This window comes from Perognathus longimembris, chromosome 15, assembly GCF_023159225.1.
Source record: "Perognathus longimembris pacificus isolate PPM17 chromosome 15, ASM2315922v1, whole genome shotgun sequence".
In the NCBI taxonomy this organism is placed as follows: Eukaryota; Metazoa; Chordata; class Mammalia; order Rodentia; family Heteromyidae; genus Perognathus; species Perognathus longimembris.
In genome coordinates, this window is record NC_063175.1 from 57,871,998 (window position 1) to 57,896,784 (window position 24,787).

At 64.8% G+C, this 24,787-nt stretch overlaps 1 protein-coding gene across 1 annotated transcript in view; it reads right to left on the reverse strand.

Moving 5' to 3' along the window:
* The window catches only part of LOC125364116 (myelin basic protein), a 61,479-nt gene that overhangs the window by 30,647 nt on the left and 6,045 nt on the right, over positions 1-24,787 (reverse strand). Inside the window, exons 2-3 of the mRNA XM_048363564.1 lie at positions 17,011-17,086; positions 10,806-10,896 (exon numbers count right to left, since the gene is read on the reverse strand). Of these exons, the coding sequence (XP_048219521.1) occupies positions 10,806-10,896; positions 17,011-17,061 (142 nt within the window). The 5' untranslated portion in view covers positions 17,062-17,086. The remainder of the gene's footprint in view (positions 1-10,805; positions 10,897-17,010; positions 17,087-24,787) is intronic.

Below are 24,787 nucleotides of genomic sequence, written 5' to 3' on the forward strand. Positions count from 1 at the left end.
TCCATTGTTAAATGTTGGGAGGCAATCGTGATCAAATAATCAGATACCACTTACATGGACCAACTAAGGGCACCCAAGGACTGGCAGCGAGTCCTTCCGTGGACAGGGAGGCAGGCCCTCCACAAACCGTCCCTGGGAGGAGACCCAGAGTCGTTACGAGAAGACACGTTCCTCCCCTGCGGCACCCACCTCGAATACATGGATGATTTGTTTTTACAAGGAATGAACCTAAGCGTCACGCGAACGCACCTGGGCCCTGGACATAATTCCTGCAGCTCTCCAAGGCTGGAGAGGGGCCGACCCCCTCCGCTCTCTCTGGAGAACTCTGGGTTTTTATTGTGGAGTGGCAATCCCCCTTGAGCTCAGGATATTTCTCAGGGGTCCGGCTGCCCTGGCGGCGGGCAGGTGGCTGAGCTGCCCCTGTGGAGCCCCGCGCCTCCTGCTGCCGGGGGAACCCTTGGCCTGACCCTGCAAACATCCACGCCCGAAGGCGGCAGCAGCGGGAAGGGCACCCGGGGGCTGACTGCTGTGTGGCACGGCCTCGCTGTCTGTGAGGACGCCATGGGGTGCAGTGTGTCCCGTTGGCACCTGATGGATGGGTCATTCACCACACACTTTCCAACAGCACCCAGAGTCCAGCGAGCTGGGCGTCCAGGCCCACGCCGTCGGGCACCGAGGACTCGGCCGTGCCCACACTGCACCAGCTCTGCCCTCCGCCAGGACCCGGGTGGCCACCGGCTTTGTCCGATGGACTCCGGCCGCTGGCAGCAGTAGCAGGCACACCTCCATTCTATGGCTTGTGTCCCATGGTCCCTCCTCCCCAGAGACCGTGCACACCCGCCCCGCCGGGACACGCCGCTGTTGCCCATGAGGACGCGGGCACCTTTCTGTCAGCTCCACGTTTCCCGGCCTCAGGCCGAGAGCCTGAGTCCCGGGGCCCAGTGCTGCCGACAGGGACTGAGGGAGGATCCCCTCCCCCCGCCCTGTGGGGCACAGGGGACAGAAGGGTGCTCGGGCCCCGGCTGGTACAGTGTCGGAGAACGAGGCTCTGGATATTGAAGTGGACGTCAAAGGCAGGTGTCCTGTGTAGCCCTCTGGGGCCACCGTGTCCCAACCCCTCACATCCAACCCCAGCACCACCAAAACAAAGGCAAAACAACGACCTCCTGCAAAACCCACCCTTCGTGGGTGCTTTACAAAACGCTCGCCCGGTAACAGCGGAGGGGCTGACGTTACCGCACACGGGCAGCCCAGGACAAGAACCAACGGCTAACCGTGTGTTCTGCCCGGTGGGGGCACCGGTGCCCACCCCGCAGATGGCAAATCTCTCTCTACTAAGGGCTGCCCTGCTTGCTTCCGGCCCAGGGAAGCTTCTAGAAGGCTGGCAGGGAGAGGCTTTGTTTCAGTGCAGACTTGGCTGTGTCCAGGACATGGGGTAGCAGGAAGGCAAATCTGAACCCGGGAGACATCACGCAACCCTTCTCCAGCTTCCTGACGGCCTCCGATCACAGACTGAGTCAATCAACAATCAGCAGGGATTTGGGCCTTTGGGGAATGGAGGTTTTTTTGTTTGCTTTTCTTTTGGCTAGTCCTAGGCCTTGAACTCAGGGCCTGAGCACTGTCCCTGGCTTCTTTTTTGCTCAAGGCTAGCACTCTGCCACTTGAGCCACAGCACCACTTCTGGCTTTTTCTGTTTATGTGGTGCTAAGGAATCGAACCCAGGGCTCCGTGCATGCCAGGCAAGCTCTCTACCGCTATGCCCCGTTCCTAGCCCCAGGGAATGGTGTTGTAAAACATCCCCAGACATCATAGACACACAGACGGCTGCCCCATGCAGAAGAACAGACAAGATCGCTGTGGCCTCCCTGGGGGTCGGCCTGAGAGACTCACCAGAGCCCACGCGAGACCGCTGCCCCAGAGCAGCGAGGCACACAGCAGCCGGCACAGAAGCCCCTCTGCGTTCCACACACTCGTGGACTGGAGAGACAAAGTGTGATGGGTCACACGAGACAGTGCTGTCCAGAGACGAGGGACGAGGAGTGACCTGTGCTGCTGGAGCGGAACTGACCATGCAGAGCAGACCTGGGGTGGCAACACCTGAGGCGCATTCACAGACACGGAAGGGGTGCTCGGGGTCATCGAGGCCCGGGGCGGCGGGGGGGGGGGGGGAAGCAAGGAGGGTAGCACTGGTACAAGCAAGGTGGGCAGCGCTGGTGGAGGCAAGGAGGGCAGCACCGGTGGAAGCAAGGAGGGCAGCACCAGTGGAAGCAAGGAGGGCAGGCCGGTGGGTCTAAGCTCATTCTTGCTGGGGTGACACGAACTCCTAAAATTGGATTATCAGAGCTGCACCCCTCGGCCTACTCAGAAACCCATTCACTTACAACGGCACACAAACCACATCACAACAAAGCCGCTGAATGTGAGAAATGACCGTGGTCAAGGGGTGGAGCACTGGGCCTTGAGCCCCAAGGCCCTGGGTTCTAGTCCCAGGCCTGGGGGTGTGTGTACGCATGTACACTCACACACATACACAGACAGACAGACACACACACACAGCAATTAAGGAAGTCTGTCCTGTAATGCGCTGTTGTTTAAATACAACTTTTCAAACAAACAGGAAATAAATCAGGACTCAAAAGAGGAAAGGTAGAGGAAGGGGATTCTGCCAGGCTTATGGAGATGGCTAATGTTCAAGTCCAATGCCTGTTATGCATCAGTAATTATGAGGACCGTTGGTGCAGGTATCAGACTTTCCATCTGCAGAGACAGAGCCCGCAAGGACGTCACGGGGCTATCAAAACTCATTAGCCAAAAACAAACTCTTAGAGCTTTCTGAAATGTCGCTACTGAGCAGTGCTGAGCAGTGCAGCCGACAGCACTGCAGGTGGGGTGTGGGCTCCCTGGCTCCCTCCCCCCTCCCTCCCTCCCTGCCCCCTATCCCCTGCCCCTGACAGCTCCCTGGCACAGGCAGGAGAAGACCCGGTTTCCACTCCCTCCCCTCGGCCTCTCTCTGAGCGAGCCTTGGGCAGTCAGCCCCACAGCATCTGATGATGACTGAGTCCTGCAGAAGCAGAAGCACCGTCACAGGAAATGGCTGTCAGTCCTGACGGAAGCGGTGGGTGGAAACAGGAGGAGGAGAGAAAAGGTTATTATTAAAAGGCAGCTCACACCTGTGATTTTCACTACAGATTCCTGGAGATGAGATCTGAGGATCCAGGTTCAACGCCAGCCTGGGCTGGGAAGTCCTTGAGACTCTTATCTCCATCCTCCCCAACCTCCCACCACCCCCCCCCCCCCAGCTGTGGTGGGGCACTAGCTCTTAGCAAAACAAGCTAAAGCTAAGGGAAGTACCCAGGTTCTGAGTTCTGGCACACACACACACACGCACGCACACACACACACAATTTGCGATGAGCCTTTTACTTGCACTGCGTCTGATGGAGTCGCCCTGTCACAGGGAGCACGGGCTCCATTTCACAGGTTTACCAACAGAGGCCCCCGGAGACGGGCACCAGCTCCCCGCGCACGCGTGCTGGGCCGCCTGCCGTCCCCGTAGCCGCCCCCTGCCGAGCCCAGGGCCGGCCGGGAAGAACTGCTCCAGAAATATTTGCAGAATGGGGACATTTTCCTTCGCGGCACTGGAAAGAAAGCAAGCTTTGTGCGGTGGACAATGAGGCCTGGCCGAGCATGCGCGGAGAAGGCGCGGCTATTTTCTGCGTTTCTTTGCAGAAAAGCCGAGCATCATTTTCTGCTTCTTCCCCAACTCCTCCGAGTTCAAGGTGGGAGGTCACCTCGGGGCTGCAGCGCCCCCCTTCCCCTCCAGGGCAGGGCCTCGGTCCATTGGCGGCTTCCTGCACATGCTCACTGCTGGGCACCCGCCCCCCTGCACCCCTGGAACTACGGGACACAGCGACTGGCTGTGCTCTTACAACAGAGCAACACACGTTAGGGGGGCTCCCCGAGCCTCACCATGGCCCCCACACCACTGAAGCCCATCCTCGCCTCAGGGGTGCCTCTTGGGGGTGCAGAGAGAAGGAAGCTAGGAGAGCCACAAATGGAGGGACTCATCTTCCGTTGTCACTAGCAACACGAGGTGGCCCCTCTGCCCCATCTCGGCCCCGGAGGAGGCCGTGGCTCCGGCCAGTCCATCGCTTAGTTTTCTGCTCACAAGGAGTGCCTTGCCCTGAAGCAGGCCGAGCCGCACACTCCCCGGCAACCGCCGAGGAAGGCCCACCCAGCGTGTCACCAGCTGGGGGGTGGGAGTGGGGGTAGGTAGGTAGGTACACTTTACAAGGGCGCCTGGGTGTTCCCGGGACCCCAGTGCTTTGAGTTCTGCGGCTCCTCTGGGCTCCCACAGCACCCCAATTCCGTCGCTCTCACCGCTGGTGAGAGGTAGGGTCACCGCTAGCGAGCCTCCCCCCCACCTCCGGGGTAATAAACCGAGGTCCGCATGTCGATCCTGAAGGCAGTTCTGCACTTGGCCTGGCCCAGCCGTCCACAGACACCATCAAGAGGGAAGTGGTGACCTGCCAGACAAGCCCGGGCCCCGGCTGTGTCGGGAGCGCTGGGTGTGGCTCCTCCAGGGGTGGGGGGCTCAGGGTCCAGGCATTGGATGGGGGGGGCCTCAGGGTCTGGGTGTGGTGTGGTGGTGGGGGATGGGGGGTTCAGGGTCCTGGTGTCGTGCGGTGGGGGGTGGGGCGGCTCAAGGTCTGGGCGTCGAGTGGTTGGGGGAGTGGGGTGGGGCACAGGGTCCAGGCATTGGATGGGGGGGCTCAAGGTCTGGGCGTCGTGTGGTTGGGGGAGTGGGGTGGGGCTCAGGGTCCAGGCATTGGAATGGGGGGGGGCTCAGGGTCCGGGCGTCATGTGGTGGGGGGGTGGGGGCGGCTCAGGGTCCGGGTGTCGTGTGGTTGGGGGGAGTGGGGTGGGGCTCAGGGTCCGGGCGTCCTGTGGTGGGGAGGTGGGGGAGGCAGGACGCTGCACAGAGCCCCCGGGGCCACACATCAGCCCCCTCGTTCCCGTGGCCGCAGCTCTGGGCTCTTCCAGCCCGGGCCAGGCCAGGCCGGGCAGGGATCACCGCGATGACATCTTCCCGGGAGGAAAGGACGAGGAGAACGGACATGGAGGCGACGGCGTGGAGAGTCTCGGGCCCCGGAGCTCGCGGTGCGAGGAGGGGGGTGGGGGGGAGGGAGGGGAGCAAACCCCCAGGCCGGCCGCCTGGCTACACCTCGCTTTCCTGTCCACCCCCGGGGCGCCAACCCCACCCCTCTCCACACGAGATGAGCTCCGGAACGGGGCTCAGATCCCAGGCCGACACACTCAAGGGCAACAGGCCCCCCCGGGGGGCCCCCAGAGGAACTCTGAGCACCCCGGGCCTGGGCAGGGCCACGCTGCTCTCCCACCGGCCAAGGCCCATCGCAGCTGCTATTTGTGCCACTGTGCGGTCTCTGTGCGCCTTTGTTCTGGAGCCTGGCTGCCCTATTGTCTCTCCGCTGACCCTAAGTGACTCTTGGTGGCCTGCTGGGCTCCTAAGGCCAGCTCGGTGCAGGGCCGTGCTCAGGGGGTGCCTCAGGCCCAGGCAGCTATTGGGGGACCCAGAGCCCCTGCACCCCTTCCTGTCTGTGCACTGCCCCCCCCCCCCCATGGGCCTGTTCCACACACGGGAGGAACTTGAGGCCTACTAAGGCAAGTTGGCGGCCATGGCAGGCCTGGCCACGCTGGGTCCTGACCACCGCTGGGATGTCCTCGTGGTGGGGGCTTCCAGCGCCGGCACAATGCCCACGTTCCCTCCGGCCAGCGTCCCCGTGGGTGCTGGGCTCTCCCCTGCAGAGACAGGTGTGGGGAATGCGGTCGAGACTCAAGCTGGGGACGCCCTGAACAACTGTTCAGAGTCTGAACACAGGAAACTTGTGGTTTCCTGCAACAGGGAAGCCGGAAAGAAGCCACCGGGGACTGTCCTGCAGTTATGCCAGCGGAGGGGAGGTGCTGCCTCGTGGGTGGAGGGAGCCAGGCCTCTTGCCCGTCGAGGGTGGCGGGGCAGTGAGGGTCCACCTGCCCACCTCTCCCCACCTGAGCGGGGACGCTCTGCTCAGCCGCAGGGCCACCGGAGGGCTCAGAGGCACCGGGCTTGTCCTCAGCCTCTGGGGAGGCTGGTGTCCACCCACGACAGCCCCGCTGGGCAGGACGGACCGCCTGGGTCAGCAACTACCCGCAACAGTCATTGCAGTAAACATGCTGGCGCGAAGATGGCTTCCCATTCCAAAGCACAAAAGCCATCCTCGGAGTTTCCCAGACAGGTCTTTGGGTGAGACAGCGATCGCAGATGTGACACGGCGTGTGCATGCACATGCTCGTGTCTGCTTGTGCGGCTGTTGTGAGCTGCGCATGCTTGGCCTGTCACCCGTGCTACTGCTGTGGCCCAGGGGAGATGCACCCCGTGCTGTGCTGCTCTGTAGCTGCAGTTCAGAAGCCAACACGAGGGCTGGGAAGATGGCCTAGTGGCAAGAGCGCTTGCCTCCTACACATGAAGCTCTCGGTTCCATTCCTCAGCACCACATATATGGAAAACGGCCAGAAGGGGCGCTGTGGCTCAAGTGGCAGAGTGCTAGCCTTGAGCGGGAAGAAGCCAGGGACAGTTCTCAGGCCCCGAGTCCAAGGCCCAGGACTGGCCAAAAAACAAAAACAAACAAACAAACAAACAAACAAAAAAAACAGAAGCCAACACGACTAGCATTCCATCACTGGGGCCAGAACACGACTGACGTTCCATCACTAAAGCTAGAGCAACACTAGCATTCTATCACTAAAGCCAACACTAGCATTCCGTCACTGGGGTGAGGCAACCCAACAGGGGGCAGTGCCCACCCTCCGTGCCCCTCCTCCTCTCAGTGCCCCCGGCAAGGGTCACATGACACTCCAGACCACAGGACCGGAGGGGGAGTGGGGGGCCCTTGGCCAGGCCCCAGGCTGTCAGCCAAGGCCCTCTTCGGGTTCTTGGTCGAGAGGGCGTGGTGGCCACCCAGGTCTCCGGGCGAGCACAGCAGCCCTGGGCTGCCGTTCCGTCTGTGCTACCGGCACAGGAGAGGGCCTGTCCCTGCCGCCCGGGAGCCCCTCCCCCGGAATCCCCAACCGGGAGGGTTGCAGGCCCTGTGAGGGCGAGGAGGGTGGAGGCAGGGGCAGGGTGGCCCGGCCTCTGGGGGGAAGCCACGTTGACTTACAAGCTGTGTATCTGCTACTAAAGTAACACCCCAGAAAGATGGCTTCCTCGCAGACGCTTCTCAGAAATAACCTTTACGGCAGTTTGCCCCCCCGGGGGGACATGGGATTGACCCCCCCCCCCCCCCGCAGGCCTCACGCTGGCTTGGCAAACCCAGTCGGCCATGTGAGAGCCCACTGGCCACGGCCACACAGCTTGCCGAGTGACCTTCGAAGAGACGATGGGGGGGCACTACCCCAAGGAGGCAGCCAGGACTGCTTTCCAGTGACCCCTAGAGGGGAGGAGGCAATGCGTCCATCTTCTACCCCACAGCCTCCCCCCACCCACCCACCCAGGGCCCTGCCCCGGCCCTAGTCACAGGCCGGGGTACAGATGGAGGATGATAGCAGGAGGGGAGACTTGGTTAGGCCGTCCTGGCCTGGACCACCTGTCCAGTCGGACTGCGTTGTGTATGCGTGCGCGCGCATGGGAGTGTGAGTTGTGTGCGTGTGTGTGTGTGCACGCGCTGTACACCTGTGTGTGTCTGTGCGTTCAGCCTCCAGCCCAAGGAGAAGCCGCTGTGGCTCGCTCCCGAAGCGCAGGGGCGCCCTCTCCTGGCTAGCCCTGGGGGGGGGGGTTGGCCGGCTGCTCACGGGGCGGGGCCCCCCAGCGTGGGCAGGGCTGGACACGGCTCTTCCTTGGGCTTGGCCTTCCACAGCTCCGTGCGGGCAGGGGACGGGGCTGTGTGGCTCCACAAAGCAGCCCGGCTCCCTGCGGCTTGCACACGCGTGTGGTTTGCACACGCTGCCCGGCCCCGCCTGCTTCCTTCCTCTTGGGGAGCCGCTCGATCGCCCCACCCCCACCCCGTGCCACCACAGCGCTGCCTGCCGTCGGAGGGAAAGTACAGGAAGACCGAGGGAGGGCCGAGAGCGGGCGCGGTCCCTCCGTGGGATTTTCCCGAGGGGGCCCCTGGTCTGGCTGTGCGTGGGAGGGGCCGTTTCCAGGAGGTGGAGGGGGGGCAGGGACGCGGCCGCGTGGCAGAGTCACGTGTGCTCGCCCCGGAAGGGGGAGCCACGGAGAAGACGGACTGAGGAAAGAGCGGCGATCGGAACAGCAGCGGGGCGGACGGGCCGCGGGTCTCCCGCAAACACGTGGCGTGGAAGGCCCCGGGCGGCCGGGCTTGGGGCGCGGCCCGGCGGGGGGTGGGGGCGGCCCGCTCCCCGGGGGCCCGCGAGTCCCCCGCGAGGAGATCAGCCTGCTGCACCGGGACGCCATAGGTGTATTCCACGTGCCACGAGGACCGGCCGCCGCCGGCACGCAGTCGCTCCCCCTGCCCCCCATGCCAGGCCCCCCGCACGCTCGCCGCTCGGGGGCCACGGTGTGCGGCTGATGCCCCCACCAAGAGCGGGGTGAGAGGAAGACCGCAGGAGAAAGCGCGTGGGGCTCGGAGACAGCCGGGCTCGGGGCTGTGGGGCGCCTGAGCCAACGCACACAGAGACAGCCAAGCAGGGACACGGGGCTCACCGGGCTCGGGGCTGCGCGGGGCGCCCGAGCCAACGCACACAGAGACAGCCAAGCAGGGACACGGGGCTCACCGGGCTCGGGGCTGTGGGGCGCCCGAGCCAACGCACACAGAGACAGCCAAGCAGGGACACGGGGCTCACCGGGCTCGGGGCTGTGGGGCGCCTGAGCCAACGCACACAGAGACAGCCAGGCAGGGACATGGGGCTCACCGGGCTCGGGGCTGTGGGGCGCCCGAGCCAACGCAGAGACAGCCAAGCAGGGGCACGGGGCTCACCGGGCTCGGGGCTGTGGGGCGCCCGAGCCAACGCACACAGAGACAGCCAAGCAGGGGCACGGGGCTCACCGGGCTCGGGGCTGTGGGGCGCCCGAGCCAACGCACACAGAGACAGCCAAGCAGGGACACGGGGCTCACCGGGCTCGGGGCTGTGGGGCGCCCGAGCCAACGCACACAGAGACAGCCAAGCAGGGACACGGGGCTCACCGGGCTCGGGGCTGTGGGGCGCCCGAGCCAACGCACACAGAGACAGCCAAGCAGGGACACGGGGCTCACCGGGCTCGGGGCTGCGCGGGGCGCCCGAGCCAACGCACACAGAGACAGCCAAGCAGGGACACGGGGCTCACCGGGCTCGGGGCTGTGGGGCGCCCGAGCCAACGCACACAGAGACAGCCAAGCAGGGACACGGGGCTCACCGGGCTCGGGGTTGTGGGGCGCCCGAGCCAACGCACACAGAGACAGCCAAGCAGGGACACGGGGCTCACCGGGCTCGGGGCTGTGGGGCGCCCGAGCCAACGCACACAGAGACAGCCAAGCAGGGACACGGGGCTCACCGGGCTCGGGGCTGTGGGGCGCCTGAGCCAACGCACACAGAGACAGCCAAGCAGGGACACGGGGCTCACCGGGCTCGGGGCTGTGGGGCGCCCGAGCCAACGCAGAGACAGCCAAGCAGGGGCACGGGGCTCACCGGGCTCGGGGCTGTGGGGCGCCCGAGCCAACGCACACAGAGACAGCCAAGCAGGGACACGGGGCTCACCGGGCTCGGGGCTGTGGGGCGCCCGAGCCAACGCACACAGAGACAGCCAAGCAGGGACACGGGGCTCACCGGGCTCGGGGCTGTGGGGCGCCCGAGCCAACGCACACAGAGACAGCCAAGCAGGGACACGGGGCTCACCGGGCTCGGGGCTGTGGGGCGCCCGAGCCAACGCACACAGAGACAGCCAAGCAGGGACACGGGGCTCACCGGGCTCGGGGCTGTGGGGCGCCCGAGCCAACGCACACAGAGACAGCCAAGCAGGGACACGGGGGTCACCGGGCTCGGGGCTGTGGGGCGCCCGAGCCAACGCACACAGAGACAGCCAAGCAGGGACACGGGGCTCACCGGGCTCGGGGCTGTGGGGCGCCCGAGCCAACGCACACAGAGACAGCCAAGCAGGGACACGGGGCTCACCGGGCTCGGGGCTGTGGGGCGCCCGAGCCAACGCACACAGAGACAGCCAAGCAGGGACACGGGGGTCACCGGGCTCGGGGCTGTGGGGCGCCCGAGCCAACGCACACAGAGACAGCCAAGCAGGGACACGGGGCTCACCGGGCTCGGGGCTGTGGGGTGCCCGAGCCAACACAGAGACAGCCAAGCAGGGACACGGGGCTCACCGGGCTCGGGGCTGTGGGGCGCCCGAGCCAACGCACACAGAGACAGCCAAGCAGGGACACGGGGCTCACCGGGCTCGGGGTTGTGTGGCGCCCGAGCCAACGCAGAGACAGCCAAGCAGGGACACGGGGCTCACCGGGCTCGGGGCTGTGGGGCGCCCGAGCCAACGCACACAGAGACAGCCAAGCAGGGACACGGGGCTCACCAGGCTCGGGGTTGCGCGGGGCGCCCGAGCCAACGCACACAGAGACAGCCAAGCAGGGACACGGGGGTCACTGGGCTCGGGGCTGCGCGGTACCCACGCTGTCACCCTGCAAGCGTGCTCACTGCCCGACACACATATTACAAGTCTACATGACACACCCAACATGCCACACCCCCAACACGCCACACCCCCAACACGCCACACTCCAAAACCGTCACACCCCCAAGAGGCCACATACCAAACACATCGCTGTCCTCCGAGGCCGCCTGGGCCAGCTCTCCACGGCGTCCTTTCCTCTGTGGCCCTCCTCTGTTGCTTGCTTCACCATTCTGTAACACAGCGACACAATCCTTCCTCAGGAATCAGCGTCCGCGTGAGCTTCTCCTCCCCTCACCCTGCAAGGCAGCCCAGCGGAGGGTGACAGAAGAGGGAGAAGAGGCCTGGGGGGGAGGGGGGCCCCCCGAGGTGCACCAGGGAGCAGGGGGTGGCAGCCCACCACCTGCCGGGCGGCGGGAGTTTATATAGAAGTGTGTCACACTGAAATACTCAAGGGCCGGGAGTGTGGCCCAGTGGTAGAGTGCTTGCCTGGCGTGCAGCCCTGGGTTCCATTCCCCGGCACCACATACGCAGAAAAGGCCGGAGGCGGCGCCGTGGCTCAGGTGGCAGAGTGCTAGCCTTGAGCAAAAGGAAGCCAGGGACGGTGCTGAGGCCCTGAGTCCAAGGCCCAGGACTGGCACAAAATAAAGCAAAGTAAAACCATCGCGAGACTTGACGGCACAGCTAGAAGGAAAGGGAACCACCTCTTCTCTCTACACTTGCCACTAAACTCTGAGATGAAAATGTACACTCCATCATAAATATCACCCGGTCAGAGTCCCGGGCACCGGTGGATAAGCGTACAATGTGCAGCCATGCACACACATGCACTGTGCATGTCCGTGCACACATCTGCACGCGCACGCACACACCTGCATTCACACGCAGCGTACCCGCGCACAACCACGTTCATAACTATCCTCGCGCCACTGCGCTTGCGTGTTCAGCAGAGCGGGGCCTGGCTCTTTGGGCGGTGTCCCCAGGCCCGAGGGCTCGCCTCTGCTCACTACGGAAACCTTGGTGCCCTTCCAGCGTTGGCAGCCGCAGAGGCGTCTGGGGGAAGGGAGCGGCACCGTGGACGTGTCGGGCACGCGTGACGAGGCACGCCACCGAGGTTCTGAATCAGAGAATGCCACGCCAGGGCGGGGGGAGGCTGGGACCTGCCGCGGGGTGGGGCGAGCAGCCGCCGGACCGGTTGCGTGTGAGGCCCTGAGTCGGGTCCACTCCCGGCTGCTGCAGGAAGCACGACCCAGGAGGCAGCTCGGGAGGAGGAAGCGTGCAAGGACCTGGTACTTCAGCTCCAAGAGCGCGCCGGCTCGCACCCCGTCACCGTGGCCACGGGGAGCGAGGAGGTGACCGGGCTCCTCCGCCCTCCAGTGCAGACCGACCACGGCACGCTGGCGACCAGGGCCGCGGGCCCAGCAGGGCTCCCGAGGCTCCTGGCCGTCGCCAAGGCCGGGGTGTGTGCCGGCCCTCCGTGACCACAGGGCCCCTCCTCAACCAGGAGGACGCCGCCCGGGCATCGGCTCCGCCCTTTCTCTTGCAATGGTTCCTGCTTTGGGGTGAGGAAGGGGGGGACCTGGCACTGACGGGGCGGGGGGGCATCAGGGCAGAGGCTGGGGACCAGCCAAGGCAAGAAGAATAGACTCCCATCCGGGGTGAAGTTAGCTCAGGGCTGGGCCAACGAGGACAAGCCTCCGAACACGTGGGCTGCACCGCGGCGGCTTCCGGCGCCCGAGCCGGGATTGCCAGCCTGCCGTGGGCGTCTGGGTGCAGCGAGGAGATAGGAGGGCGAGACCCCACCCAAGTGTGTGCTCTCACCCCCAGTGTGAGCAGCTCCGCCCCCCGGGACCAACCCGCCCGGGCTTGGCTACGGAGGCCTTGGGGTTCAGAGCAATTAGGAAGCATTAAAGAACAAAGACGGGGCCCGGGTACCAAACGCCACAGAAACGCAACGCAAGTGGAAATACGCGGCCGTGAGATGGACGCAGAGCACCGGCCCGCTACGAGGAGCAGGCACCAGAGAGCCACCGAGGCCCCGGGCCAGCCACGGCTGAGCAGGGAACCTCACTGCCGGTCACCGAGCGTGGAGCACGGAGCCTCGCCCAGCACACGTGTGCCACCGACACGCCAGGCACAGGCGCCGCGGCACGCGCACGCAGGCAGAGCTGCAAGGCAGGGCTGCGGGCCGGCGGGGCAGAGCGACCAGGAACGCCTCGGGCGGCGTGAGGAACGAGGAGGGAAAGCGGTGGGATCCAGCCCAGGGCGGCCGTGCACGGAGAGCCCCAGGCTCCGTCCAGCCCGGAAGGCCCTCGAGGGAGAGAGGGGAGGCCCTCGGAGACCCAGGGGGGAGGGATATTTTTCTGCTCGTTCTGTGGCAGAGAATTACTTTTTTTGTGAGCACTAAATATATTTTTCTTTTTTTTTGCCAGTCCTGGGTCTTGGACTCAGGGCCTGAGCACTGTCCCTGGCTTCTTCCCGCTCAAGGCTAGCACTCTGCCACTTGAGCCACAGCGCCACTTCTGGCCGTTTTCTGTATATGTGGTGCTGGGGAATCGAACCTAGGGCCTCGTGTATAGGAGGCGAGCTCTCTACCACTAGGCCACCTTCCCAGCCCTCTGCCTCCAAATTCTGATGGCGTCTAGTGGCTTACAACCCCGTCACAGTTTGCGTTGGAAAGTTAAGCTTGGCTCGCGCGGGTCTCCAGCAGGTGGGTGAGTCCGGGGCTTTATACCACAGGGTCCTCAGTGGCCAGCGCCAGAGGGGGCAGGCGGCCACGCCCGGGCTGCAGTCCTGCTCAGAAAGGGAGGGAGGGAGTGCCAGCCGGCTTCCTGTGGCCCGAGGCCTCGCTTCGTTGTTAGGAAGGGTGGTTGAGGGTTTGGCTCGCCTCGCTAATTACACCTGCGGTCATTAGAAACACATTCCTTGGATGAGATCTGCACCCACGGTTTACAAAGACATCGGTGTTCTCAAGCTGCCTGATGCAAGGCCGGGTCCCCACCTCGCCCGCCTCTACAGCCTCGCAAAGGGGCGCCCCGGCGTGGCCCCCGCACCTCGGCACCGGCTGCCCTTGGAGCCAGGGTTTCCCAGATGCGGGCCAGTGAACCGCGGCCCTCGGGGTGGCCCGGTCCCACCTCGGTGGGTCCCCGTGAGACGAGAACAGGACTCAGAAGACCCGGGAGACCCGGGCAGACGCGTCCACGCACCGACCCTGGCTCAGACCCGGCGGGGCGGGAGGACGGACCCTTGGCCGAAAGCCCGGCGGTCTCTAGAATGTTCTGTAGAAGCGGCGGGGGCCCCACCGCGGGCCACGGAGGGGCGGGGGAGAGATCTTCGTGCCCCAAGGGACTGGGCTTGAACTACCCAGGAGTCTCGCAGGCACGGAATACCCCGGGGAGGGCTGCGTCCCCCTCCTGCAGGAAGCCTTTCTAAAAGCCTTTGGGGGACGGGTCCCCCGCACAGGCGCCCCCTCCCATCCAGCCCCCCCCTTGTGACCACGACCGCATGGCTCTCTAGGGGCAGCTGTCACCACGCCCTATCCCAGTTCTGACAGTGAGCGACACGGAGCTGGTGGGTTCCTGAGCGGGGACCCTTCCCCGACAGACACCACGGGGGCTGAGGAGAGAGACAGAGGACAGACAGACGGACGGACGGCGGCGGCGGCTCTGCGTGAGGCAGGTGTGTCCGCCTTCAGCGGGAGAGAGAAGCTGGCGACCGCATTTCAGGGTGAGGCTCCCTGGGGCTCCCCGAGGTCGAGACCAGGTGTCCCCGGCCTTCCCAGAAGCCGGGGTGGGGGTGGGGGGAGCTCAGGGTGTCCCCGAGGCCCGTGTCACAGGACGGGGGCTGGCGGGGGAGGGGGGGATGTGGTCTGTTCACTTCTTTAAGTGACAGCGCCTCTGCTAAGGCGTGTGCGAGGCCTGGAGGCCGGCCACGGGAGAGGGGTCCCTCGCGTGCGTGGGGGCCGGGCGGGAAGAGCTGCCACTCGGGGCGCGGAGCGCATGACGCCCATTTCCCGTGCCGGGAACAGGGCACGCGTCTCTTTCGGCCTCCCGGAAGCCGTTCTCCTAAACCCCTGGCCGACACGCTCACCACGCCAGACTCCGCCTCTCCCGAGGCGCCGCCACGTGCTTTTCAAGGACCTGGGGTTTTTCACGGAAACCGGGGGCCGAGGGAGGACTTCCCCCGCCAACACCGGGCCAGCCCGGTTCCAGCGCCAGCTCCCTCGGCGCCCCCGGAATGGGGTGAACTCTGCTGGGTGAGCAGCAGCCCCGGCCCCGCGGTGAGCCCGCAGAGCCCGCGCGGCTCCGGAGCGCAGGTGCTGAGCCCGCGCGGCTCAGGCCGGGACGCTCACCTGCTTCGTGTAGGACGGCAGCACGTTCATCCTGAAAGGCACCCAGCAGCTCTGACTGTGAGGAGACCACCCACAGGAGCTACAGCGTTCACGGTCTCCCTGTTGACTTGTTTCTCAACCACCAGAACTTTAAAAACCCACGTTTTAGAAACCAGCGACCTAGGAGCAAGCTTCACGACTGCTCCAGCATCTTTTTTTTTTTTTTGCCAGTCCTGGGCCTTGGACTCAGGGCCTGAGCACCGTCCCTGGCTTCTTCTTGCTCAAGGCTAGCACTCTGCCACTTGACCCACAGCACCACCTCTGGCCATTTTCTGCATATGTGGTGCTGGGGAATCGAACCCAGGGCTTCATGTATACAAGGCAAGCGCTCTGGCACTAGGCCACATCCCCAGCCCAGCTCCAGCATCTTGCTGTGTTAGAACGAAGCTCGGGGCAACTGTGGGATCTCACCGTGTTAAACAACAGGAAGTGGACTGTGAGCCACAGAGCTTTTAGAAGCTAGAGTTGCAAACCAGTTATTCCGAAACCTAAACTCCCACAGCCCTGTCCCCCCCCCCCCCGGAGCCCCCTTCCTGCTTTCCTCCTCCCTGAGGCCTCACTAGGTGGCCCCTTTCACACACGCAACTGCTGATTAGAACGGCATTGTCAGCGGCACAGCTTCCATGCGCTTCAACCTCAGGAGCCATCCTCAGCCGCTCTCTACAGAGCCCCTTACACATCCATACGTGGGTGGGTAAGAAACTAGGCACTACTGTTCAGAGCGTTGAGTAAGGTGGAACCTGGGCATGGACACTGGCGTGACGGAGATGATCTGAAAGCAGGTTTTGGACGGAAAAGAACTGGAGATGCTAGAACATCAAAAGCACTTTTGAGTAAGAATAAAGAAATTGTATAATCTCTCCTCTCCGTGTAAGGTCCACCCCCCGGGAGGGCTCCATGCAGATGCCCCCCATCTGTTTAAGTCTGCACCCAGTATCTGCGTGACCTAGGTAACTGGCACACCTGGAGGCCGTTAACTCCTGCTTCTCTGAGGTCACATCCCATCCACCTGCCCACACCTCCCGCCTTTCCCTATATTATGACCCGGCTCAACACAAGTCCCTGCTCTCTTTTCCTTTTTTTTTCTTCTCTTTTTCCCAGTCCTGGGGCTTGAACTCAGGGCCTGAGCACTGTCCGAGCTTCCTTTTGCTCAAGGATAGCACTCTACCACTTGAGCCACAGCTCTACTTCTGGCCCTTTAAAAAATATATATATATATTATACCCCCCCATATATATATATATATATATATATACATGTGGTGCTGAGGAATCAAACCCAGGGCTTCAAGTGTACGAGGCAAACACTCTTGCCACTAGGCCACATTCCCAGGCCCCTCTCTTTCCTCTTCCCTCTTACTCGTTCTCTCCCGCTCTTTCTTTTTCTCTTCTTCCTTCCCCTCCCTCTCCCCCATGTCTCCATCTTGGGTGTGCAGGCCGGCAGTTTGCCCTCCCCACAATGAACTCCTTTCTGCCTGAACCATGCGGCACGTTTCCTTTTTGGTGAACCTTACCAGTCGCGTCTGACGCACACAAGAAGAGTCCTCCTCCTCTCCCCCCCCACTTCCTCCTCCTGCTTGTCCTTCTCCTCCCCTCCCCTCAGCTTCCTTCTATCCTTCTTCATCTTTCCTTCCTTTCCTTTCCCTGTTATGACATTCCTACGGAGGAGCAATGTTCCTGAATCGCTTGATAATAATTCAGCATCAATAATTACTTATAACAATACAATACGACAGTGGGATGGTATTGTGTTATTACATAACAGTATGCTGACAATACAATATACGGATATGTGATCGTGAACCGCAGGCCCAGCCTCCTCCCGGCTCCGCGGGTGGTTCTGCGCTAGCTAAAGGCCCCCCTCTTGGGCTCTGCCAGGCCGAGGGGAGGTGTGTCTCAGGACCCAGACCACGCCGTGCTCAGCCCAGCCCGGAGGGCAGGCTCCGTCCCGGTCTTACCTTGCCGGGCCTCTCGGCGGCGGCCTCTCGCTTGCCCGTGTGGTTGCCCATCCTGCCCTGGCCGGCTCTGCACAAGCTGAAAGGAAAGAGAAACGTTGAGCGTTCCGCGTTGTTCTCTACCATCGGAACAGTGATCTTGTACCACACACGCTGCTTGTGTCGGGGGAGAGACGGCCACAACCACCACAAGTCAGGAAACCCCTTTCTTTAGTCAGCCTGCCGCACCTGTGGATTTGGAGCGCCAGGAAGGCCCCGGTCACCGCCCCAGGCTCATCTGAAGAGTCCCAGGGATCTCAGAACTGCGGAGATCAGATCAGACAGGCTGCGTGTCAGAGAGGCACGCAAAGAATCTACAGAATTGGCAGGGCAGAGGAAACTGGACGAAAAACAACCGGGCAGCCCTTGCTTTTTTTCCTCTCTTTTCTTTTCTTTGTGCTGGTACCAGGGCTTGAACGCAGGGCTCAGCTGTTTTGCTCAGGGCTGGCACTACCGTGCAGCCTCAACTCCACTTCGGGCTTTTCGTTGGCCAGCTGGAGAGGATTTGTCTGCCTGGGTTGGCTTCAAGCTGTGACCTTCAGATCTCAGTCCCCTTGGTGGCTAAGACTACAGGTGTGAGCCACAGGCGCCCGGCTCTCCGGATTATTTTTTAACCCAAACCTTAGCAGCAAATCCGTGCCTGTGAAGCCCTCTGAAGACAAAGTCCCATCTGCTCTGTGACTTGCACCTCTGGCCTGACTCCCAGGACAATGACCAGATCGCATTCCACAGGACAGATTCTTAAAAAAAAGTAATAAAATTAAGTACCTACTGCTCCTGCTACACCCGGGAAAGGTCACAACACCGACCCGGCCCTGAAACGGAGCAATTTCTAACATAGTCCACGGCCTGGACACAAGGCACACTTTGTTCCTTAAGAGTCACCAGGTGCCCATTACAGCGTCGCCGTGGGGACAGCTAGGACCCCCCCTCCTCAGGAATGCAGCTGCCCCCCGGGGGGGGCTGTCCTTGAGAGGAGAAGCAAGAAGTCAGGAGACTACAACCCCACGGGGGGGTCCCAGACTACGCCCACACGGTGCCGCCCTCCCAGCCCCCAAACCGAAACCGGGCTGCTATCTGACTTTCGGGACGGAAGAGATAAGCGCTGGCATTCCCAGGGGGCACGGCGTCGGCGTTCCCCCTCGGGTTCCGGGGCTGCAATCCTCACACAGGAGTCACCCAAGTGGCCGGCCAGCACCCAGGCAGCCGCTCCTCTCCCGTCCCGACTTCCTGGTTTCGTCATACAATGAAGGCAGCCCTGAAACCGCCCGTGACCCCCGCCCCCCCTCCCGCTTTCATGGGGAAGTGGAAGTCTTAGGGCACACAAAAGTGGTGTAAAAATGGGTTGCCCGAGGAGGGGGGCTGTCTCCTGGGCTCGGTGGTGGCAGCATCGTGGGGTAGGCGATGGGGGGCCGGGGGGGGGCTGTCACAGAGCACGGCCAAGTCAGGCCGCGGCACTGACGCAGACAAGCCACGCGAGACAGAGCCCACGCGTGGTCACCCCGCACGGCCGGGCAGGGACGGGCCAGCCACCCGCTCCCCTCCCCCCTCCAAGGCGGCTCGCAAGCCGGAATCCACGACGGGGGGGGGGGCACGGCCAGGCGCCGGTCGGCAGGGCCCCCTCGCCGTGTGGTGGACGGGGCCGCTACGCAGCCGTGCCGCGCTCCACAGACCTGGGCTCGGCCCCCGGGCGACCAGGCCAGCCCGGAAGACCTCACGGGGGCCTGCTCTGCCCGGGACACTTCCACACACCCGCCGAGTTGTGACGTGACAGCCATAACCCTGTAAGCCTGGCTGCTGGTCTACAGTTGAGAAAGTGGGGTTTAGAAGAATCCAGACGTGCGCGTCTCTACAACTCAGCCGCCAGCCTCTAGACGCTACCCGTGAGCGTGCTTCCATCTCTAGGGTTTAGCCACGAGCCTCCAGGATCGAGCCTCGAGTGCACCTCTTCTAGCCACAAGCCTCGAGAACGTGGCCATGGGACTCTGGCACCTGGTGCGGCGTGCGCCCCTCGTGGTATCTTCCGGTTGAAGATGGCCGCCTAGTGCTGTGGACATTCTGAACGGCCGTGGGTGGAAGGGACGTGCTCATCGCACACACTCCTAACAGCCACAAGAGAAGGCGGAGTGCAACACGCAGCTGGGAGCGAGCGGAGAGTCAGCACGAGGAAGACGGGGCCCCTCCGCCCTCGCGTCCCAGCGCCTGTCAACAACGGCTGGGGAAAAGGTTTGACTCCACGCCCGTCTGTAACGAGTTCTCTGCGGCTGAGCTCTCGGCTGGAGAAAGGGCACTGCGGGGAGCAATAAGGAAACTGAGGCAGTGGCCCCCGCTGACCTCGCAGGGACCGGCAGGTCTCCTAGAGCGGCCCCAGGACGCGAGCGAGGATCCAGCTCGGTCCCCAGAGCGCCGTCTTCCACACGACCCGCGAGAACGCAGCTGTCCCGCGGGGAAGCGCTCGGCACCGGCACGGCCGCGGCTGCGGACGGCACGGGGCGGGCTCCCCACTCCCGGGGCCTCCGCCCGGTGCGCGGGCCCGGCGTCTCAGTCGTGCTCTCCCACCGGACCCCCTCGGCAGGGCCGCGTGTCCCACTCGCACGGGTGAGGAGGACTCCGGGAGAGAGCGCCTGCCTGCGAGCCCCAGGCCCTGGGGCCAAGCTCCGGGACCACAAAGCAACCCAACAGACCCAGAGCCCAGCCTGCCGTGACACCATCCTCTGACTCCAACAGACCCAGAGCCCAGCCCGCCATGGCACCATCGGACCTCCGAGGAGCCCGGTGTATCCTCTTCAATTTATATCTGCCTCAAGACACGGCGATGACTGCACAGGCCGGAGCCACTCTGCTGGAGTGGAACTTCCACGCGTTTCTAAACACGGGCCAACCAAACACCCAGTCACTTGAAACGCTGCCCTGGCTGGACGATGACACCGCGATTTCACCACCCCTGATACGACACCTAACTCTGTTTCTGTGTAAGCCAGGACGCCCAGGGAGGCCAGCCAGGGTGGGCAACCCGCAGCCCCGCGCTAGAAAGCCCGCCAGCGCGCGCCGCGCCCCGTGGGGGCAGGGCTGCTGCCTCTGCTGTTCGCTCCAGGTCCCTTCCTGACACCTCCGAGAGAGAGCGGAGCCGCTGCCCTCCAGAGGCCGGAGGCCCGGAATGTGCACCGCCCCCTCACAGAAAGGGGGTTCCCCGCCTGGCGAAAGCCACGGCAACCCTGGGTGAGGATTTCCTAGCGCACTGCGGAGACGTCTGCTCTGCTTGGAGACCACAGCCCTCGTCCGCGCGGCAGAGATCTCCCCGGCTTCCTTCACCACGGGAGCCGCTGTGGCGGAAACAGGGCCGCCTGCCCCGGGGAGGGGCACTTCCCAGCACCCCCTGCGGCCACCCAGGGGAGGGACATTTCCCAGCCCCCACTGCGGCTGCAGGTGACCGGGTCCATTTCCCAGCACCCCCTGCGGCTGCAGGTGACCCGGTCCATTTCCCAGCACCCCCTGCGGCTGCAGGTGACCGTGTCCCGGGCGGAGGGAGCTGTCTGGACTCGGAAGTGGCGACGGGATGCCTGGCACTGGGTCGCTCAGGCAGGCCGTCCCGGAGCACTTGACCGCCGCCACGGGCCCGGCCCTCCTTCACCTCCGGGCTGACCCTGGGGGTCTCGGCGCCGGCCGCCGGCCCGGCTCTGTGTGGCACGAGGACCGTCGCACAGAACGAGGCCGTCTTCTCGACCCCACGGACGGCCCGCACGGGCGGGGGGAGTCACTGGGCTTTTTGCATTGGGCTCTGGCATCACTGGGGTGGGGGGGGTGGCCAGGCGAATTTGTCAGAAAGGATTCTCTCAGGGAGATGCTGCAAGCGGGATTCAGCCTGGTGGAGAGACCGGGATCCCAGAATGGGGAACGCGGAAGCCAAGGAATGAAGGAGGCACAGGGAACATTCTAGAAGGTCGCCATCTGGTTCCTTGTAGCGACTGAGCAGCCAGGGGCCCAGAAGACCCCAGGAGAGAGCCCCAGAAGCCTCAGCAGCACCGACCTCCTCCTGCCGGCCCTGGAGACCCTGGCCGGCCTCCAAGGACCAGGAGGAAATGGCAGGACTGCAGATGGCACAGTGGCCGGGGGCTGAGCTCAGGGCTGAGCAGGCTCCTCGGGTAGATGGGCGGGCGGGCGGGCAGGTGGGGGCAGGCGGGCGGGTGGGTGGGCGGGCCGGGGCCGTGGACACCCGTCGGCCTGCAGAGGGACCCTGCGCACCGTGACAGCCCGTGGGGGGCAGGGGTGGGCAGAGCAGTTCTGCTTTGGCTTCCCAAAGTGCCGGGGCCACATTATAAAAACAGCAAATGACTCAGGCATAGAAATAAAAGGCCTGAAGGGGAAAAAAAATGAGTCAAGTGAAGGGGTGCGTAACCCTTCCTCCTCCTGGCCGCTTGCTCCGTCTCCCTCCCTCCCTGCCTCCCTCCCTCCCTCCCCCCTCCCCGCCTCTGTTCCTCTTCCGCTTTTCTCTACAAACAACAGCACGGTGAAGCCCGCTCTCTGCATGCAGTCACCTTTGCTCAGGCCGGAAGCCTTCTCATAATGACACCCTGGGTCCAGACGCAGCACACAGCCTCCAGCCTCGCCAAACCACAGCCCCAAACCACACACGCACGCACGTGACCCACGCGGACATCTTGCAGAGCTGTGTGGGAGCGGCTGGCCTCCTCCGCCGCGGCCCCCGGCCCCGAGCCGTCCCCTCTCCTGCCTCGGGGCGTCTGACGGTCCCAGGGGCTGGCAGGGGAGCGGCAGGCAGGAGAGCCCCCTGGTTTCTGAAGCGGGCCGGCGGGGAGTGCGCGTGCTCCCTCACCCCGTCTTCGTCCCCACCCCTCCTCCCCTCTGCCCGTCCCGCCCGGGGCCACGCGGGCCTCGCCCACCGCGGATCCCGCCGTCGACTCCGTGCCTTCCCCCGTCCCTCTGAACGGGGGGCTCCGGCTCCCCCTGGGCTGCCCGTGGGGCCCAGCCCTCCCCTCCCCGCTGCCCACTGGCCGGCCGGCCCTTCCCCCGGAGCCCAGGCCTCGCGGGTCCGTCCCGATGGGACCGAAAACCACGGACCGGCCCCACGGCGGCGTGCACGGGAATCCCACGTCGGCCCCTCAAGTTTCCCACTCCAGGACCACCCGCCGAGCGGGCAGGTGAAGCCGTGGTCAGAACAGAGCTTCAGGTTTCTGGCTGTGGAGCTCCCGGCTTGCTCTGAGGGTCACCCTGGAAATGGCGACCGCAAGGGGGGAGAGCCGAACACATACACAGAGGCTCGCTCCGGCCCCAGGAAGACGAGCTTGGAAGAGCAATGCTGACCGGGGAACCGCGTGGCCCAGAGACACAGATCCCACGCGTCTGTGCCGGGGGAGGGAGGCGCTCCACTCCCGCGGCCCTCGTGAAGAGACCGGAGGCTGCGTGAAAGCCGCAGGCCCACGGGGGAGCTCCTCTCCACCGTGGGAGGGGCGGGCGGAGCCCCCATCACCCTGGGGGCCGGCGGGCGGGGCCGGTCACCGCAGTCCACCTGGGCCCCCCTCCCCGCTGCTCACGCCGGCTCTGGCCTTCGTCACGGAGGAGCGTCACCCCGGTCCCGCAAGGAAGCGCGCCCCGCCCTGCCTCCTCACCGGGGCAGGGAGCAGCCCCCGGGGGGCCCAGGGAGGAGCCTGAGGCCCGAGGGCGGCCGTCCCGGGGTGGGGCCCCGGGGACGTCTCCTCCTCAGCCTGCCCTGGGGATCTGACTCCAGTTCCCAAGCCTCAGAGGCCAGGCCCCACGGCCCGGAGACGTGGGCCACCGGCCGTGCAAAGGTCCTGGGTACCAACCCCAGGCGGGCCCTGCTCCCCCCGCCAGCCCCATCACCCGGCCGCGGGCCCCTCCCGGCGGCCTGGCAGACGGCAGGGCCTGTCCCGAGTGCGAGGCACGCGCCCCGCACGCGCGGAGCCGGCGACAAGGCGCCGAGGCCAGCGGTCTGAGGAGGCTGACGGGGTCCTGCGGCCCCCAGGGGCAGGCGGGTGGCGGCACGGTGGCTGTGTGGAGGGGGCCGGGCAGGGGCGGCAGGGTGGGACCCTTGGCTGCGTGGAGGGGGCCGGGCGGGGGCGGCACGGTGGGACCCTTGGCTGCGTGGAGGGGGCCGGGCGGGGGCGGCACGGTGGGACCCTTGGCTGCGTGGAGGGGGCCGGGCCGGCACCCCCGCGGGCAGGGGGCGGAGCGGAGCCGTACTCCGCGGTGACGACGAAACAACCTGTCCTTTCTGGAAACAGCGAGGCGAACCCCGGGGCCGTGGATGTGAACTCTCCCGATTCGAATCGGGTTACCGGTGCGTGCCGAGGCCGGCCGCGGGAGACGCGGCCGGGTGCCCATCTTCCGATCGCGGGCAGGCAGCGCTGGACCGAGTGACTTCCTTCCAGAACCTTCCCAGTGGAACCGGCGGCCAGGCGGTCATGGGGGTCCCTAACCCCGGGGCGGTCCCACAGAAGACACGGTCTTGACCAGGCCCTTCATCTCCACGTGGCTGCTCTGCTCTGGGCTAGTCCTCCCCACCCCGACACGCAACAGAACTTACAGGAATGCACGCGCGGCTGGGCGTGGCGATGGAGCCGGCACGCTGGCTCCTGGGGAGGTGCAGATCGGGGAGATTATAGTTTGAGGGCAGCCGGGCAAAAAAAAAAAAAAAAAACCCTTTATAAAACCTCCCCCCATCCCCCCCAGATAAAAAGCTGGGTGCGTGTCCTCCCGGCGGTGTGGGAAGCATACGTAGAAGGCTCTCCTGGGCAAAAGCAAGGCTCTCGTCGAAAAATAACAAAAGCAGCGTGACGAGATAAGGCGTGGCGCACGTGGTCACGCGCCAAGGTAGCCGAAGGCCCGAGATCAAACCCCCCCACTCGCCCCCCTACCAACAACAACATCACAGGAAATGACAACGCTACTCAGAGAACGAGAGGGAGACCGGCCACGCGGTGCTACCCACAGCCTGGGCTCGGGGCTCTGCCGCCAGCCAGCCAGGGCGGCTCAGGGAGCCCCGCTCTGCGGGTGTGAGGTTTAACCGGGCCGGGCCTGGGCAGGGCGACGGCGGGCAGGGCTGGGCGGAGCCCCGTCCCCGCAGGGCCTTCTCCTGCCTCCTAGGCCGCCCGCGGACCTTAGCTCCCGGGGCGGAGGCCCCAGCTCCTGGACTGACCGGACGCCGGTGTGACGGAAGGAGCGTTCTGGACGCGCAGTGTCGGATCCGTCCAGGAGGAGGGCACCAGAAAGGAGATGGAGCCTGGGGCCACGCCGCCTTCCTTCCTTCCCCACCTTGTAGCGACGGCTGTGACGGCTGTGCCACTCCCCCGCGAGGAAGCCGTCTCAGGCAGCCGATAACCAACCGGGCCTCCCAGGCGCCCACCGGCACCGGTCGATCTTTTCAAACACGGTGGCCGCGAAGAGGCTGCTCTGATGAGTCACGGGAGGAGGGGAGGATCTGAAGACAGAATCCAGGCCTGCCAGCACGCGCCGTGACGGGGCTGGGGGCGGGGGGCCCCCTCCCCCGCCTCAGGCCCCCCCCCACCTCAGCCCACCCGCGTTCTGTGCAGACTAACTTCACGCCTCTGTCAAAACCGAGACTGCCTAGCAACGCCTCTTGCAGGAATCAAGAGCGGGAGAACGCACACATCCGGGCGAATGCACGCACGCACGCACGCCCCGGTGACTTGATAAGCCACCCGGACGTGGGTGGCGTGTCTTCATCTGCGGGCTTGCCAGAATCACA